The 19,068-nt window shown below is 51.2% G+C and overlaps 1 protein-coding gene across 1 annotated transcript in view; it reads left to right on the top strand.

Annotated features, from left to right (window-relative positions):
• LOC120319935 (forkhead box protein N1-like) overlaps positions 1-19,013 on the top strand; it is a gene marked incomplete at its 5' end in the record, with an annotated part of 34,419 nt that extends 15,406 nt beyond the window's left edge. The window contains 5 exons of the mRNA XM_039369302.1: positions 637-733; positions 11,111-11,318; positions 15,162-15,275; positions 16,064-16,234; positions 17,194-19,013. Of these exons, the coding sequence (XP_039225236.1) occupies positions 637-733; positions 11,111-11,318; positions 15,162-15,275; positions 16,064-16,234; positions 17,194-17,459 (856 nt within the window). The remainder of the gene's footprint in view (positions 1-636; positions 734-11,110; positions 11,319-15,161; positions 15,276-16,063; positions 16,235-17,193) is intronic.
• Positions 19,014-19,068: the final 55 nt, after the last annotated feature.

Here is a 19,068-nt window from a genome sequence, read left to right as displayed (position 1 = left end):
TGCTGAAGGAAGTGAGGGCCATAAAGCCCCTTTGCTCTCCCCCTTTTCTCCCTCTTATGGCAGAATCCAGAGAAGGCAGAATTGGGAGTTTCTATGTTTGATAATTAAAGATGAAATATAATTGGATTCTGACACTTATCGACAATTGTTAAGTCCGGGGTGTTATGTTGCAGGTGCTTGTCTGTTTGAATTCTGAAGTCCCAGAGCAGTTTAATTTTATCATTTTCTATGACTTTCTCTATTTTATGATCCCACCAGTTTTTGCTTAAGGCAAATGATATTTTTTGCAGATCTTCCAATGCACCATTGTTGCTACTTTGTCATGCCGCTGCTTGTAATCAGTCTGTGCAATCTTCTTGCAACAGCTTACCAGGTGGTCCACTGTTTCTTCAGCTTCTTTGCATAGGCGGCACTTACTGTCTGTTGCTGTCTTCTCAATTTTGACTTTGTATGCATTTGTCCTTAAGGCTTGGTCTTGTGAAGCCAGAATTATTATTATTATTATTATTATTATTATTATTATTATTATTATTATTATTATTATTATTATCTCCCGGGGTTCTTTCCCCCGTCACCCTCCACCCATATAGCAAAGCAAGTCCCTGCTAACCATGGTTTGTTCCCTCTCCTCCACAGCATCCTCATATTTATGGCCCTCAAGAACAGCAAAACCGGGAGTCTACCTGTCAGCGAGATTTACAACTTCATGACCGACCACTTCCCTTACTTCAAGGTGAGTCACGTTATCTCTGGAGGTGCTTCTTCCCATCCGCAGAGGCACCAGCAATTTGGGCTTGGGAACAGATATAATTCAGCGGTGAGAAAAGTAAGGCAAGAAAAACCCAATGCACGGGTACAGATTAGGTCGTTCCTTGCAGATTAGGAAGCAACTGTGAGAGGGATCTCGGAGTTCTTGTGGACAACCACTTAAATCTGAGCCAGCCGCGTGCGGCAGCAACCAAAAAAGCCAACACAGTGCTGGGCTGCCTTAACAAAGAGAAGATAGAATCTAGATTACGTGAAGTGTTAGTACCGCTTTATAACACTGTGGTAAGGCCACACTTGGAATACGGCACCCAGTTTGGGTCACCACAATATAAAAAGATGTTTTTTTATATCTCTGTCTGGAGAATTCTGGGAGCAGAAGTCCACAAGTCTTAAAGTGGACGAGGTTGGGTATCCCTGGGCCGGGCCACAGACAGACGACCTGACAGCAGCTAAACTCCTGTCCAGTGCATCAGCCTCCCTTCACCCACCCCTGGGGAAGGACGGGGGACACCCAGTGGGAGGGGACGCAAAGTGAAAGATCCCCAATGCCTTCCTTTCTCCCCCCCCCCAAATTAAGCCCCCCAAAGACCGCAGCGTCTGTTAGTCAGGGAAAAGCACAATTGGGACCATTGATCCAAGTGGGTCAGCCTGCATTTCGGCTGCTGGATGCCCGGGTGTCTGTTGCTTCCTTTGCGCATGAAAAAAATGCATATTTAAAGCATGTCCCCAGGGCGCCTAGGCGGGCCGGCCTGCTGTTTTTCTTCCAAAATCCCAGAAATCTTAGAAGGGCCCCGAGTGGCTCCCAGAGAGCAGCGCCAAGGGGTGGAGGCGCAATTTACTGGCGCAAGAAGAAAACATGCAGTGCTGGGGAAAACACCCCAATGACACAATGAACTCCTCCGGCCTCCCTTGCAAGGGGGGTGGTGATGCAACCGGCTGCTCGGCTCAACTCCTACGTCTGTCCGGCAGCCTCTTTGAAGCACCCAGCACCTGCTCCTCGGACTGGGGGTGCGGAGGGGCCTTGCGCAAGAACAGACACGCCAAAAATTAGGAGGCTTCCGCTGCTCAAAGGGCAGAGGGAGCGATGGGCAGGCACAGCCTTTCTCAAGCTTAGCAACTTTCAGATGCATGGACTTCAACTCCCAGCATGCCGCAGCCAACATGCTGGCTGGGGGATTCTGGGAGTGGAAGTCCTTCCCTCTTAAAGCAGGCTGGCTGCGGAATTCTGGGAGTTGAAGTCCAGCCGTCTTAAAGCAGGCTGGCTGGGGGTTTCTGGAAGTCCTTCCCTCTTAAAGCAGGCTGGCAGGGGAATTCTGGGAGTGGAAGCCCACCCCTCTTAAAGCATGCTGGCTGCGGAATTCTGGGAGTGGAAGTCCATTCCTCTTAAAGCAGAATGGGTGGGGAATTCTGGGAGTAGAAATCTCACTTTTTTAAAACAAGATGGCTAAGGAATTCTGGGAGTTGAAGTCCATCTGTTTTAAAGCATGCTGGCTGGGGAATTCTGGGAGTGGAAGTCGTCCCCTCTCAAAGCAGGCTGGCTGGGGGATTCTGGGAGTGGAAGTCGTCCCCTCTCAAAGCAGGCTGGCTGGGGGATTCTGGGAGTGGAAGTCCATTCCTCTTAAAGCAGGATGGGTGGGGAATTCTGGGAGTTGAAATCTCACTTTTTAAAAACAAGATGGCTAAGGAATTCTGGGAGTAGAAGTCCATCTGTTTTAAAGCGTGCTGGCTGGGGAATTCTGGGAATTTAAATCCACCCATTTTCAAGTGGGCAAAGCTGAGAAATCCTTCTGGGCTGGGAGGGTGCACCTGAACGGCATCTGCCTTTCTTTTCACCGCTGAGGTCTGGAGGGTCTGGACACCTGGCAGGGCTTGGCTTAATGCCAGGCCAGGGTGGCTGGGTGGGCAGAACAGCAAACAAAGGCCGGGCCGAATTTGGGGATGGGCATCAGCAGCCAGGCCCAGCGCCCTTCTGCTTCTCCTCCCTCAGGGCGCTCCCACCCTATTCTTTTCCTGGTGTTTTGCCCTACAAAGGATGGCAAGGATTGCCGGGGGTCCGGGGGGGGGGATTCAGTCTCCCTCTTCTGGCTTCTTATCCTAACAAGGCTGGCTTCTTACTGTTTGGAGGGGGGGGAGACAATCCGGCCCTGCTAAGGGCCTGTTTTGGTAGCCAGGAGGAGGAGAGGACCCCTTTGACCCTCCCCCCTCCCGGGGACCCTGCCCATCCTCTGCTCTTCCACTTCAGAGGATCAGCAGAAGGAATGTCTACCCCAGAGGTAGGCAACCTTGGCTCTTTTATGACTTAAAATAATAATAATAATAGAGTTGGAAGGGACCTTGGAGGTCATCTAGTCCAACCCCCTGCTCAGGCAGGAAACCCTATACCATTTCAGACAAAGGGCTGTCCAGTCTCTTCTTAAAAACTTCCAGTGTTGGAGCATTCACAGCTTCTGGAGGCAGGTTGTTAATAATAATAAAGTTGGAAGGGACCTTGGAGGTCATCTAGTCCAACCCCCTGCTCAGGCAGGAGATCCTGTACCATTTCAGACAAATGGCTGTCCAGTCTCTTCTTAAAAACCTCCAGTGTTGGAGCATTCACCGCTTCTGGAGGCAGGTTGTTCCACCGGTTAATTGTTCTCACTGTCAGGAAGTTCCTCCTTAGTTCTAGGTTGCTTCTCTCCTTGGTTAGTTTCCATCCGTTGCTTCTTGTCCTGCCTTCAGGCGCTTTGGAAAATAGCTTGACTCCCTCTTCTTTAGGGCAGCCCCTGAGAGACTGGAAGGCTGCTATCCTGTCCTCATCCTTCTCTTCATTAAACTAGACATACCCAATTCCAGCAGCCTTTCCTTATATGCTTTAGCCTCCAGTCCCCTGATCATCTGGAGCTTGCCTGGCTCAGGATTTCTGGGAGTTGAAGTCCGCAAGTCATAAAAGAGCCAAGGCTGCCCTACCCCTGGTCTAACCCAACCTGAATGCCAGCTGAACAAAACACAGGAGGGCGTTGCTCTCCCTCCAGCCAGAAAAGCCAGGAGGGGCTGTAGGCAAACTCAAGCCCCCTCCATGAAGTTGAGACAAGACCCTGACCCCCCACCTCCCCATTATGCAGACACATCCCTGGAGTTTTATCGGAAGACTTTGAATCCTAGCATGCAAGGGTTGGGGGCAGCCACAGAACCACCCCTGTAAAGACAAGAGAAGTTTTTTCCCCCACTTTTTCCCAGATCAGTTTTACGTTCCTAGGGCTTCCTGGTGGTCTCCCATCCCATTACAATCAGCTCTGAGCCTTCCCAAGGACCCGTCCTGCTTGATCTTTGGGAACGGCCAGAAGCTCAGCTCTTACCCTCTGAGGCCTCGCCCTAAAGGAGGGCCATTTTGGCAGCCTGCCCCTCTGAACACCTGCCAGGGGCCTCACCCTGCGTGGAAAAAAATCCCCTGGGAATCTCTGCAGGGCATTGCTGGCTGCCCCTCCCTTCTCAGGGCCGAGACACCCAGCTAAGCGATAATCCTGCTTTGAGCGGCCGCAGAATAGAGAAACCTCTGGGTTGGCAGGACGCTTTACGTTGGCATCGGAAGAATAGAACAGAACAGAACAGAACAGAACTAGATAAGAAGAATAGCATAGCATAGCGTAGCATAGAATAGAATTAAAATAAGGAACTGAATAGAAAGGAAAATAGAATAGAATAGGAATAGAATGGAATAGAATAGAATAGAATAGAATAGAATAGAATAGAATAGAATAGAATAGAATAGAATAGGAAAATAGAATAGGAATAGGAATAGAATAGATTTGAATAGAATAGAATAGAATTAAAATAAGGAACAGAATAGAATAGAATAGAATAGGAAAATAGAATAAAATAGGAGTAGGAATAGGAATTGGAATAGAATAGAATAGGAATAGAATGTAAAATAATAGAATAGAATAGAATAGAATAGAATAGAATAGAATAGAATAGTTGGAAGGGACCTTGGAGGTCTTCTAGTCCAGCCCCCTGCTCATACAGGAGACCGTATACCATATCAGACAAGTGACTGTCCGGTCTCTTCTTTAAAACCTCCAGCGATGGAGCACCCACGATTTCTTTGCCAATTTACATTATCAAAGGCTTTCTGTGCATCTAAAAAAAATAGGGCCATTTGTTTTCCTGGATGCATTTCATAATATTCCAGGATATCCAAAATAATTTTTAGGTTATTTTTTATTTGTCTTTTGGGTAGAAGTCCATTTTGGTCTGGATGAACAAATTCAGTCAGAAATCTTTTCAGCCTCTTTGCTATTATTGAGGCAAACATTTTATAATCCGCATTATGATGCTCTATAGTTCTTTATCTGTATCAAATCTGAATCTTCTTTTGGTATTAAAGTGAGATTCGCTTCTGTCCAAGTATTTGGTAATTTAGCCTCTTGTAACACACCTCATTACAAACTTCTTTCCTGAGTAAGCTTAATATATATCTTGTAAACATTTATAAAATGCTGCGGGTAACCCATCTGGCATGTATGGACTTCAACTCCCAGAATTCCTGAGCCAGCATTACTCAGCTTGGAAACCTCTCCCTTTCCCCTCAGCATGGCTGGCTCAGGAATTCTGGGAATTGAAGTCCACCAGTCATGAAGGGGGCCATAGATCCCCCATGCTGGCTCAAGAATTCTGGGAGTTGAAGTCCACCAGTCATAAAAGAGCCAAGGTTGCCTACCCATGGTCCAGGCAGAGGACAGGAGCCACCGGCCCTTCGGAGCCTCCATCACATAAACAAAGTGATAAAATGAAACATATATGATAAATATTATAATGTAACGTACAGGTAGTCCTCAATTTACGGCCCCAACTGAGCCCAAAATTTCCATTGCTAAGCAAGACAGTTGTTAAGTGAGTTTTGCCCCATTTTATGTCCTTTCTTGCCCCAGTTAAGTGAATCAGTGCAGTTGGTAAGGTAGTCACACAGTCGTTAAGTGAATCAGGCTTCCCCCCCCATTGACTTTGTTGGTCAGATCGCCAAAGGGGCTCACGTGACACCCCCGGGACAATGCGACCGTCATAAATACGAGTCAGCTGCCAAGGGCCTGAATTCTGATCATGCGGACACAGAGATGCCACAATGATCATAAGTGCGAAAACTGGTCAGAAGTCACTTTTTTCAGTGCTGTTGTAACTTTGAGGGGTAATTAAACGACAGGTCGTAAGTCAAGGATTGTCTGTAACACAATGCAGTGCAGTAATAATAGTAGTAATAGTAGTAGTAATAATAATAATAACAATAATAATAATAACAATAATAATAATAAAGTTCATCCACATCTGCCTATCCCAGGTTCTGGGTAAGGACTCGATAGGTAGACAAAATGCCAAATCCAGCCTGAACATCTGGCTGACTGTGCGATGATCCATAATAAAGTTGGAAGGGACCTTGGAGATCATCTAGTTCAACCCCCTGCTCAGGCAGGAAATCCTATTTACCATTTCAGACATTCCAGTACAGGCATTCCTTCACTTTATTCATTTAGTGACCATTCAAAGTAACAACGGTACTGAAAAATGGGGGTTATGAACATTTTTCACATGTAATGACCATCGCAGCATCCCCACGGTTATGTCATCAAAATCCAGACGCTCGGCAACCGGCTCATATTTACGACGGTCGCAGCATCCCTGGGAGGGGGGGAGGGTCACACGATCCCTTTTGCGACCTTCTGCCAAGCAAAGTCAAGGTGGGAAGCCAAATTCCCTTCAGGAGGGTGTGACTACCTTAACAGCTGCAAGGATTCCCCTAACGCGGTCGCAAAGCGGGGCCAAAGGCACTGAACGACGGCCTCACTTAGCGACAGAAGCTTGGCGGGGGGCTTGGATGTGGTCGTAAGCCGAGGAGTCCCGGACTTTTCCGGAGCTAATGGAGCCGGCCTTCCTTGCACCTTCCTGGCACCTGTTCTGTGTCGTCGCGGGCGGGGCTCCTGTCTCCGCTCTGCCTAAGGCAGTGTTTCTCAACCTTGACCATTTGAAGGCATGTGGACTTCAACTCCCAGAATTCCACAGCCAGCGTTGCTGGCTGTGGAATTCTGGGAGTTGAAGTCCACATGCCTTCAAATGGTCAAGATTGAGAAACACTGGCCTAAGCGGCGCTTCCCCGTCGACAGCTCCGCCCGGGGGGAGGGCAGGGGCGCCTCTGCGCCTCTCACCAACCGGGAAGAAAACGCACGTTCAGCCCGGGGGGGGGGGGGAAGGACCGGCGCACCTTTTCCAGCAGGAAAACAGCCTCCCCGCTTTCGGCCGGCAGGCAGGATCCGCTTCCCAAGGTGATCCGATCTGCTGCGCCAGCCTTTGGCAGCCGTTGGCGGCGGGCGGGGAGCTTCTGCGCCTGGAAACAAACGGAGTTTCCTGAGCTCAGCGCCGCCGGCAGCCGCTCCGCCCAGGCGGAGAACCGCGGCAGCTCCACGTCCCCGGCTGACATCCCCGCATCGCCCGTGAAAGGGGTCCCACCCCCGGGTGCGGGAGACCCCGGGGCCGCGCCAGCATCTGGGCGTCTGGTGAGCCTCCAGCGGAGGGCACCGGCATCCCCCCCCCCTCCCTGGCTGATCTAGAAGGCCTGCCGCTGCCTATGGGGCAGGAGGGAGCCTGGCCCCCAACGGTCAGGGCCACGGGGCCCGAGTCTGCGCCCGGAGCCCGTCCAAGGCCCCCTCCCACTTTGACAGCCACAGATCCCCCCCAGGCGCTGGGAGAAGAGAGGATCCCTTGCAGAGGTTTCCTGACAAAACTAGGGGACATCATGGCTGATGGTGGGGTTGGCGGGGGGGGGGGAGAGGAGGAGGAGAAGGAAGAGCAAGAGGAGGAGCAGGGGGAGGAGGGGGAGGAGGAAGAGGAGGAAGAAGAAGATTGTGGGGTCCTTGGTGCTCTCTGAGCTGGGAGGTATCCTTGCAGAAGTTTTGTGACCCAACTAGGGAACATTGTCAGTGATAGAAGAGAGTAGGGTTGGCAAGGAGGAGGAGGAAGAGGAAGAGGAAGAGGAGGGGGAGGGGAGGAGGAGGAGGGGGAGGAGGAGGAAGAAGGACTGTGGGGTCCTTGGTATTCTCTGAGCTGGGTGGTTTTCTTGGAGACGTTTCATTACCCAACTAGGTAACATCTTCAATGCTGGAAGGGAGGGAGGTGACAGAAGGAGGAGGAGGAGGGGAAGGAGGAGGAAGAGCAGGGGGAGGAAGACTGTGGGGTCCTTGGTGTTCTCTTAGCTGGGTGGTTTTCTTGGAGACGTTTCATTACCCAACTAGGTAACATCTTCAATGCTAGAAGGGAGGGGGATGAAGGAAGGAGGAGGAAGAGGGGGAGAAGGAGGAAGAGGAGGAGGAAGAGGAAGAAGAGGAAGGGAAGAGGAAGAGGAGGAGATGGGAAGAGACAGAGGAGAACTGCTGTGGAATCCTTTGTGCTCTCTGAGCTTGGTGGTTTTCTTGCAGACATTTCATAACCAAACTAGATAACATCACCGGTGCAAGAAGGGGAGGGAGGTTGCTCTCCGTTTACATGCAAGTGCTGGCGGGAGTATTCTTGGTGGTTCCTTGAGTAGGCTGTTGTTTACTGTTAGCTTGTTTGTCTGAGTTTGGTAGTTCCTTGACTGGGGTGTTGCTTACTTCTTGATGTTTGATCTAGTCAGTGTTAATCTTTCTGTTGATCTCTGCTTATCTGGGTCTTGATCACAGATGAGGATGTATTTTGGTCCTTTGCTTTCCTTTTTGAGTCTCTGGAATGGCATGTAAATGTTGTTTATCTCTGCGTGCCTGTGGATGGCCGGCTTGCCAGGCTTCCAGGAATTCTCTGCTGGTTTTGGACTTAGCTTGCTCCAAAATGGACAGTATTTCCCTCCGATTAAATCTGTCCGTGTATTGTGAAATTGAGTTTTTGCCCCATCTTCAGATTTCTAGTTGGTGTTCATGGATGTGATTTATAACAGAATACCAGAGTTGGAAGGGACCTTGGAGGTCATCTAGTCCAACCCCTTGCTCAAGCAGGAGACCCTGTTCCATTCTAGACCAGTGGTTCTCAACCTGTGGGTCAGGACCCCATTTGGGGTCGAACAACCATTTCACGGGGGTTGCCAAACAACGCAGCCCGCCATTTTTTCCCCCCTTTTCCTTAGCTGTGCTACTCCCTTTTATTCTATGGGGCCAAAAGCCCCATTCTGCAAACGGTGCTGCACCAGTCGAGTAGTCCTCGACTTACAACCGGTTGGGGCTCACGGCATTAAAAAGGTTGAGAACCACTGATTTATAACATAATGATGATGTTACCTAGTTGGGTAATGAAATGTCTGGAAGAAAACCACCAAGCTCAGAGACCACAGTTCTTCTCCTCCTCCTCCTCCTCCTCCTCTTCCTCCTCCTCCTCCTCCTCCTCCTCCTCCCCCCCCTCCTCCTCCTCTCCACAAACCTTCTAGTGCTGATGATGTTACCTAGTTGGGTAATGAAATGTCTGCAAGAAAACCACCCAGCTCAGAGAGCACAAAGGATTCCACAGCAGTTCTCCTCTTCCTCCTCCTCCACATCCTCCTCCTCCTTCTCCTCCTCTTCCTCTTCCTCCTCCCCCTCCCCCTCCCCCTGTTCTGGACTCCCTTCCAAGATGCTTCTAGAAACAGCAGAGGCACATTCTGCTACTCCCAAAGATACCCCTGTCTGCATCATTTAGGACCTGAAAATGCTCGCCCCGTAGAACTGACGGTGCTGAGGCTGTTGTTGATACAGTTTGTCCCTGTGGCTTTTTTTATCTCACAATAAGAATAAGTCATAAGTGCAGAAATCTGAGACCGAAACCCATCAGGTGACGAGATAGAAGCTTGCATGGTGGGGCCTGTTGATGAATCAATGAACAGGGCGCCTTAAAGGCCAGGGGTCCTGAAACCCCAACTCTTAAACCCAACTAGCGAATACTCTTTTATAGACACAGCGACAATATACTAACACAGGGGTCCCCAACCTTGGCCACTTTATGACTTGTGGACTTCAACTCCCAGAATTCCTGAGCCAGCATGGGGGAACTACGGCCCCTTCATGACTGGTGGACTTCAACTCCCAGAATTCCTGAGCCAGCCATGCTGAGGGAAGGGGGAGTGGTTTCCAAACTGAGCCAACTCCCATGCTGGCTCAGGAATTCTGGGAGTTGAAATCCACAAGTCATAAAATAGCCAAGGGTTGGGGACCCCTATACTAAGAGATGGGTCCAATCTGAGATGGGGGCTGGACTAGATGACCCTGTTTCGATGAACACAAACACAGGTCAGCAACCCTGAACATCAAGAAAAGGAAAGAGACCAAGAAAAACAACTTTATCAAAAGGCGCCTGACTACTCAGCCCACCGCAGCACAATCAACACAAACTGCCACACATCAAAAATATCTCAGAAACAACCAACAGAGCAGCCACACACAGCATCACCGTAGCGACAAAGCCCTCCAAAGCCGCCTAAGTAAACCGAAAGACCCAGCAGTTCCAGTTTACCAGTGGAACTACTTGCCACCAGAAGTTGTGGGTGCACCATCGCTGGAGGCTTTTAAGAGATTGGACAGCCATTTGTCTAGAACAGTGGTTCTCAACCTTTTTAATGCCGTGACCCCCAACCGGTTGTAAGTCGAGGACTACTCAACGGGTGCAGCACCGTTTGCAGACTGGGACTTTTGGCGGGCTCAGCAGGGCCGAGACAGCCTGGACAATTCCTATTGGCTTTTGAAAGCCAATAGAATTAGACTCTATTCAAGAGAGTCTATTCTATTGGCTTTCAAAAGCCAATAGAATAAAAGGGAGTAGCACAGCTAAGGAAAAGGGGGGAAAATGACGGACTACATTGTTTGGTGACCCCCGTGAAATGGTCGTTCGACCCCAAATGGGGTCCCGACCCACAGGTTGAGAACCACTGTTATAAATGAATAAAATTAAATACATTTTTTTTAAAAAAAGAAACTGAAGACAAGGAAAGGGAGGGTGACCAGCCTAAAGTCACCCAACTGGTTCTCATGCCCAGGGCAGGGCTAGAACTCACAACCACCTGATTTCTAGCCTGGTGCCTTCACTATTGAATCCCTAGTCCAGGGGTCTTCCAACGTGGCCCTTTGATGACTTGTGGACTTCAACTCCCAGAATTCCTCAGCCAGGCACGCTGGCCAAGGAATTCTGGGAGTTGAAGTCCACCAGTCATCCAAGGGCCACGTTGGACGACCCCTGTCATAAAGCCTCCTGGCTGAGGAATTCTGGGAGTTGAAGTCCACAAGTCACCCAAGGACCCAGTTGGAAGACCCCTGGCCTAGGCCAACTCTCCCTCAAAATTGCAGCCGTCTGAACTGCTGTGTTTCCTGTGTTTGTCGCTGTCTAGACGGCTCCCGATGGTTGGAAAAACTCGGTCCGGCACAACCTGTCCCTGAACAAATGCTTTGAGAAAGTGGAGAACAAGATGGGCAGCTCCTCGCGGAAGGGCTGCCTGTGGGCCCTCAACCCGGCCAAGATTGACAAGATGCAGGAGGAGCTCCAGAAGTGGAAAAGAAAGGATCCCGTGGCTGTCCGGAAAAGCATGGCCAAGCCAGGTGGGGCCCCATTGGCAGCAAAGCCAGCCTCTGTGCCCCGGGTGCTGGGGGGGGCCTCGCTGGGAAACAGCCCCCAGGAGTGGCAGGCAGGGGGGCAGGAGGGCGCAGGATCCCCCCCCTTAGTAGCCCCGGTTTGGCAAGATGGGGTCTCCCTTTTGGGGCAGGTGGGAAAGCTAGAGAGACGGGTCGTTCCCCGTCAATAGTAGTAACTGTGAGAGGGACCTCGGAGTCCTAGTGGACAATCACCTAAATAGGAGCCAGCCGTATGCAGCAGCTGCCAAAAAGGCCAACACAGTGCTAGGCTGCATTAACAGAGGGATAGAATCAAGATCACGTGAAGGGTTAATACCACTTTACAAGGCCTTGATAAGGCCACATTTGGAATACTGCATCCAGTTTTGGTCATCACGATGTAAAAAAGATGCTGAGACTCTAGAAAGAGTGCAGAGAAGAGCAACAAAGATGATTAGGGGACTGGAGGCTAAAACATAAGGAACGGTTGCTAGAATTGGATCTGTCTAGTTTAACGAAGAGAAGGACGAGGGGGGACATGATAGCAGAGTTCCAATATCTCAGGGGCTGCCCCAAAGAAGAGGGAGTCAAGCTATTCTCCAAAGCCCCTGAAGAAAGCAGGACAAGAAGCATTGGGTAGAAACTAACCAAAGAGAGAAGCAACCTAGAACTAAGGAGAAACTTCCTGACAGTGAGAACAATTAACCAGTGGAACAACCTGCCTCCAGAAGTGGTGAATGCTCCAACACTGCAAGTTTTCAAGAAGAGACTGGACAGCCATTTGTCTGAAATGGTATAGGGTTTCTTGCCTGAGCAGGGGGGTTGGACTAGATGACCTCCAAAGTCCCTTCCAACATTATTATTATTATTATTATCGATCATCGCACAGTCAGCCAGATGTTCAGACTGGATTTGGCATTTTGTCTACCTATCGAGTCCTTACCCAGGACCTGGGATAGGCAGATGTGGATGTTTGATGGTAGTACAGATATCGTCGCAGGATGGAAGCAGTTCCTAATAAGGCCGCCTTTTGCAATTGACTAATAGCGAATTTGTCAATGCCAATTGTGTTCAAGTGGTGCTCCAGTTGTTTTGGGATTGCACCCAAGGAGCCTATGACTATTGGTACTACCCTTGCTTGCTTTTGCCACAGTCTTCTATTTCTATTTGTAGGTCTTTGTATTTTGTTATCTTCTCCAGTTCTTTCTCTTCTATTCTGCTATCTCCAGGCACTGCCACGTCCACTATCCAGACTTTTTTGTCTTTCTTATCGACAATTGTTAAGTCTGGGTGTTATGTTGCAGGTGCTTGTCTGTTTGAATTCTGAAGTCCAGAGCAGTTTAATTTTATCATTTTCTATGACTTTCTCTATTTTATGATCCCACCAGTTTTTGCTTACAGGCAAATGATATTTTTTGCAGATCTTCCAATGCACCATTGTTGTACTTTGTCATGCCGCTGCTTGTAATCAGTTTGTGCAATCTTCTTGCAACAGCTTACCAAGTGGTCCACTGTTTCTTCAGCTTCTTTGCATAGGCGGCACTTACTGTCTGTTGCTGTCTTCTCAATTTTGACTTTGTATGCATTTGTGCTTAAGGCTTGGTCTTGTGCAGCCAGAATTAGTCCCTCGGTCTCTTTCTTCAATTTTCCTGCTCTTAGCCATTGCCAGGTTTTATTATTATTATTATTATTATTATTATTATTATTATTATTATTATTACTTAATTTATGCCATTTCTATAGCCTCCCCCACCTCAGCCAAGTGACTCTGGCTGGGTTACAATTCTGAAACTATAAAAAATTAATAGCCATAAAAACATTCAAGAAACAAGTACAGGTAATCTTCCATTTACAATCATTCATTTATTGGCCGTTCAAAGTTACAACGGCGCTGAAAAAAGTGTCTTACGACCGTTTTTCACACTTAAGACCGTTGCTGCCTCCCCAGGGTCAGGTGATTAAAACTTGGATCTTTGGCAACTGACTCACATTTATGACGGTCACAGTGTCCTAGGGTCACGTGATGCCCTTTTGCAACCTTGTGACCCGCAAATTCAACGGGGAAGCCGGATTCACTTAATGTGCGACTGACTTAACAACGGCAATGATTCACTTAACAACAGTGGTAAGGAAGGTCGTAAATGGGGCAAAGCTCACTTAACGAAATATCAGGATCTTCCTGAATCAGAATCAGAATAGAGCTGGAAGGGACCTTGGAGGTCTTCTAGTCCAGCCCCCTGCTCAAGCAGGAGACCCTAAACCAGGGCTAGGCCACCTTGGCTCTTTTATGACTGGTGGACCAACTCCCAGAATTCCTGAGCCAGCCATGCTGAGGGGGAAGGGAGAGGTTTCCAAAGTGATCCATTTTGGCTCAGGAATTCTGGGAGTTGAAGTCCCCAAGTCATAAAAGAGCCAAGGTGGCCTGCCCCTGACTTAGGCCTAGACCATTTCAGACAAAAGGGATATCCAGTCTCCTCTTAAAAGCCTCCAGTGATGAAACACGCACAACTTCTGGTGGCCAGCTGTTCCACTGGTTAATTGTTCTCACCGTTAGGAAACTCCTCCTTAATTCCAGGTTGCTTCTCTCTTTGGTCAGTTTCCGTCCGTTGCTTCTTCTCCGGCCTTCTTGTAATCCCAATTTTCATAACCAATCCGAGAGTTAATTTGACAACAACCAATCAGGGAGCTAGTACGGCAATAGCCAACCAGGGAATTAATGTGGTAAAGCCAACCCGGAGTTAATTTGACTATAACAATCAGCAAGCCAATCTGCCAAAGCCAATCAAGGAGCTAATTTGTTAATAGCCAGTCTAGGAATTAATCAAAGCCATGAAGCGGAAGGAGAATTCATGCAACAGGTAATCCAATATGGTGTCTGGGGCAGGGGTAGGCAAACTCGACTCTTCTATGACTCATGGACTTCAACTCCCAGAATTCCTGAGTCAGCATGGGGAAATTATGGCCCCCGTTACGACTTGTGGACTTCAACTCCCAGAATTCCTGAGCCAGCCGTGCTGAGGGGAAAGGGAGAGGTTTCCAAGCTGAGCCATGCTGGCTGAGGAATTCTGGGAGTTGAAGTCCACCAGTCATGAAGGGGCCATAGTTGCCCCATGCTGGCTGAGGAATTCTGGGAGTTGAAGTCCACGAGTCATAAAAGAGCCGAGGTTGCCTATCCCTGGTCTAGGGAGAGTCTCAACCCTCCGGGTCTCCGGTTGTCCCAAAGGTGCTTTTTCCAAAAGGCCACTGAACTTCCTTTTTTTTTCTTTGAAAATGTTTCCCTTCTGATCCAAGGAGCTTCCTCTGTTCTTCAGTTCCATCCTCCACCATTCAGTCAGAACCGAAGAAGCTTCCTGGATGAGAAGGGAAACGTCTTCCAGGGGAAAAAAAAACCCAAGAAGATCCAACTGCCTTTTGGAAAAGCATCTTTGGGTAAACCAACATTGTCTGAAGGGTCAGTTAGCTGAGATTCAAGGGTTAAAGGGGCTTGGCTGCAGAAGTACAGAAAGCAGTACGGGGGGGGCCCTGCAAAACCCAGCCTGGGGTCCCGATCATCTAGCCGGTCCTTGGACTGCACCCTTGTTACAAGCGTTGGAGGGAGAAACACACAGAGGCCGGTCAAAGAAAGGCGGGTCAAGAAGGGAACACAGTAGCGAAGGCTGAATGACCCCAATTCCGGACGGGGTCCTGCATAGCCTCACCCCCAGCCCCCTGGCACTCCCGAGGGGTCTCCGGTACAGGCCGGCGGTTTTGGGGGCCCAGAAGGGGCCAGATCCACCTTCCCAGCCCTGAAAACTCTTCCTTGGTGCTGATGCTTCCTTTCCAATTTTTCAGAAGAACTGGAGCTGCTGATTGGAGACAAGACGGAGAAGCTGCTGTCCTGCAGCCCGGCCAGAGCTGGGGGTCCCTCCGTCTCCGGCCAGATGCCGCTCCAGCCGCTGCCTGTCTGTGAGTTGCTATCCCCCCCAGCACAGGAAGCAGGTGGGGGGTAGCACCCCCAACCTTCCTCCAAGGGAGTGGGGTGGGTGAGGGAGTGGGCACAGCCATCCTTTGGGATAATGGGGAGTGGGGAGCGGGCCTACCCATCCTCTGGGGAAGTGGGAGAGCAGGGAGCGAGGGAGCGGGCCTACCCACCTTCCTGGGGAGCTGGGGACAGGGGACACGCCCACCCATCCTCCGGGGAAGTGGGAGAGCAGGGAGCGAGGGAGCGGGCCTATCCACCTACCTGGGGAGCGGGGAGCGGGGGACAAGGGACACGCCCACCCATCCTCCAGGGAAGTGGGAGAGCAGGGAGCGAGGGAGCGGGCCTACCCACCTTCCTGGGGAGCGGGGGACAGGAGACATGCCCACCCATCCTCCAGGGAAGTGGGAGAGCAGGGAGCGAGGGAGCGGGCCTATCCACCTACCTGGGGAGCGGGGAGCGGGGGACAGGGGACACGCCCACCCATCCTCCAGGGAAGTGGGAGAGCAGGGAGCGAGGGAGTGGGCCTACCCACCTTCCTGGGGAGCGGGGAGCGGGGGACAGGGGACACGCCCACCCATCCTCCAGGGAAGTGGGCGAGCAGGGAGCCGGCCCATCTATCTTCCCGGAGAGCGGGGGACCGAGGAGTGGGGTCCAAGCCCACCCATCTTCCAGGGCAGCGGGGAGTGGGAGTGGGGGGCGGAGTCAGGGAGTGGGCCTGCACATCCTCCTGGACCAGCCACCACTGGACACTCACTGCGCTCTCTCCCTGCAGACGCCCAGAACGGGCAGGGGACCCTGCCGTCCCCTCTCCCGGCCCAGAGCCCTCCAGGATGCGGGATGAAGATGCTGTCGGCCTCCCGCCCGGAGCTGCTGCTGCTGGACGGCGACCTCAGCATGGACGTCGATGCCCTGAACCCCTCCATCACCGGCTTCGACCTGCAAGGTGCCCCTTCCCTCTGGGCAGACCGGGGGCTCCCCACCCCTGGATCTGCGTCTCCCGGAAGCCCTTTGCGAGGAGCGGCTGAGGGGAAGGGGGCTGGCCCCTCCCTGCCTGCCAAGCCCTCCGGCTATCCCAGGGGTAGGCAACCTTGGCTCATTTATGACTCGTGGACTTCAACTCCCAGAATTCCTGAGCCAGCTGGCTCAGGAATTCTGGGAGTTGAAGTCCACGAGTCATAAAAGAGCCAAGGTTGCCTACCCCTGGGATAGCCGGTCAGCTCTGGTCAGGGCAGCCACTGGGGGGGGGGGCATGATAGAAGCTCTCTCTTTATGGGCGGCCCAGGCGCAGACCGTCCCGGCTGGGGGGGGGCTGCTTCTCTCAGAAGGGGGGGTTCACGGCTGTGCTGCGTGACCAGCCGAGGATGGGGAGGGTGCCCGTTCCTCCCTTTCCCAACACAGGCAGTCCTTGACTTACGGCCACCGTTCAGCCCCCAAATGCTAAGCGACCAGTTGTTAAGTGAGCTTTGCCCCATTTTACGGCCTTTCTCGGCACTGGTTGTTAAGCAGATCCCTGCCGTTGTTAAGTAGGTCGCAATTTACCCAGCTTCCCCCGTGGACTTTGCTCGTCAGAACGTCCCAAAAGGGGCTCACCTTACCCCCCCCCCCCCGTGGGACACTCCGACCGTCATAAATACGAGTCAGTTGCCAAGCGTCCGAATTCTGATCTTGTAACCGTGAGGATGCAGCGGTTGTTAAGTGTGAAACAAAGGCCGTAAGTCATTTTTTTCCAGGGCTGTTATAACTTGAAACGGCCACTAAACAAAGGGTTGTAAGCCGAGGACTGCCTCTGTGCTCCTTTCCGCCTGCCCCCTTCCCGGCTTTCCTGGGGGAGGGAGGAGGAAGCTGGGGGTCCCCCCCTCGCCTCACCCCGTCCCACCTGCTCTTCCGTCCGTTTCCTCGCAGGGAACCTGTGGGAGGTGCTAAAGGACGACAGCCTGGCGGGGGAGCCCCTGGGCCTCATCTCGGGACCCCCGACGGCTGCCCAGGTGGACTTCCTGGCCCCCAGCCCCCTGGATGCCAGCCCCGGCAGCGACCAGCTCCACCAGCAGCACCACAGCTTGCCTGGCGTTCAACTGACCACGCTTTACTCGGCCTTCGTGGACCTGGACACCGGCCCGGCCCCCGCCTATCTGAACCCTCCAGGCTCCAAACCGGTTGCTCTGGTCTAGACCCCGGGCCAGACCGGTGGCGAAGTTTGGCCCAAACCCTTCACAAGGGTGTGCAAACCCAGTGCCCGGTCCCCAGCCATACCCACGGTGCCTCTTGACCCGCCATCCTGCCTGGGGCCACGTGGCCCGGGATGAACGAATGGCTCGCCACAAACCAGGATCCTGCACCATCATCAGAAAGCACTTTGGCTGAGAGTGCAGACCAGATCCGACCGTGTGGATTTCTTTTATTTCAAAGGCAACTGCTTTGCTTTTTTAAAAAAAATTTCCGGTTTACCTGTGTGCAGGTGTGCGTGTCTATACACCTGCCCAGCCCTCTACAAGAATCCCAGTTGCTCATTTGGAAAAATTATTTGCTCACCCGGGACCAAGGACCAAGATTACCAGCAATGCCGTTGGCAAAAGAACGTTCAAATCAGGCTCCGGATGGCTTTCCGGATGTGAGTTCAAATCTAGCCCAGAGAGGGGGAGACAAAGGGGACTGGAGGGGGAGAGGCTGCCTTGCCCAGGTGGTGCCAGGGCTGAAGACCGACACACCTCGCTTGGGCAAGGCTGGCACGGAAGAAGCCAGTTGCTGGGAAGCTTAGCAGAACTGGCCCACACCCGGCGCCCGGTGCTCCAAAGGCAGACAGTGGACAGGTGGCAAATCTGTTTGTCGAAAGCAATTTCATAAAATGTTATTTAGTGTGTTACGGATTAGGAATGTAGAATTTTGGACCAAAGTATTCACCCTCTGGGGCATTTTAATTTTACAAGGCCGGTTTGAATCAGAGGGGTGAAGAAAGGGGCAGAACCTCTGGAAGACCTTCCAAGCAATTTTATTTATACAAGTCACATCTCCAAAGTGCATTTAAACACCAGGGGTGTGCAATGTTGGTGACTTGAAGACCTGTGGACGTTGAAGTCCACAACTGTTCCAGTTGCCATCATTGCAAACCCTTTGGTCTAGCTCAAGGGTAGGCAACCTTGGCTCTTTTATGACTTGTGGACTTCAACTCCCAGAATTCCTGAGTCAGCATGGGGGAACTATGGCCCCCTTCATGATTGGTGGACAGGAATTCTGGGAGTTGAAGTCCACCAGTCATAAAAGCCAAGGTTGCCTACCCCGGAGCTAGCTAGCCAGGGAATTCTGGGAGTTGAAGTCCACCACTCTTCAAGTTGCCAACATTGCACACCCCTGGTGTACACCCAAGTAATGCTTGATTAATGTACAACAATTCCAGTTTTCACCTTTAATGAAACCATGCAAAGGATACTCCTTCGCAGCTTGTTTTTCCTCCACTTCCAAGCACTCCGTTGTTTTGTCACAAGTCTCTGTTCATTTTAAAGGGAAGGGCGCCCTCTAGTGGGGCCTACTGACTAGTGAGGCTACCGATGCCAGCGTGGTTGTTCCTGTGGCGCCATCTAGTGGCCTCTTTGGGGAAGCCAGGCAGAGTTAGAAAAGAATAGAGCCGGAAGGGACCTCAAAGGGCTTCTAGTCTAACCCCTGCTCAAGCAGGAGACCTATAGGGCCTCCTGCTTGAACAAGGGGTTGGACTAGTCCAGGCCTTTTCAACCTTTTCACCCATTGTGCCATTTTTAGGATACGGCAATATCCGAGTACCCACCA

This window comes from Crotalus tigris, unplaced genomic scaffold, assembly GCF_016545835.1.
Source record: "Crotalus tigris isolate CLP2741 ecotype Arizona unplaced genomic scaffold, ASM1654583v1 scf7180000021012.54671, whole genome shotgun sequence".
Classification (NCBI taxonomy): Eukaryota; Metazoa; Chordata; class Lepidosauria; order Squamata; family Viperidae; genus Crotalus; species Crotalus tigris.
Note: the sequence above shows the minus strand (reverse complement) of the source record. Positions and strands in the feature narration are given on the sequence as shown.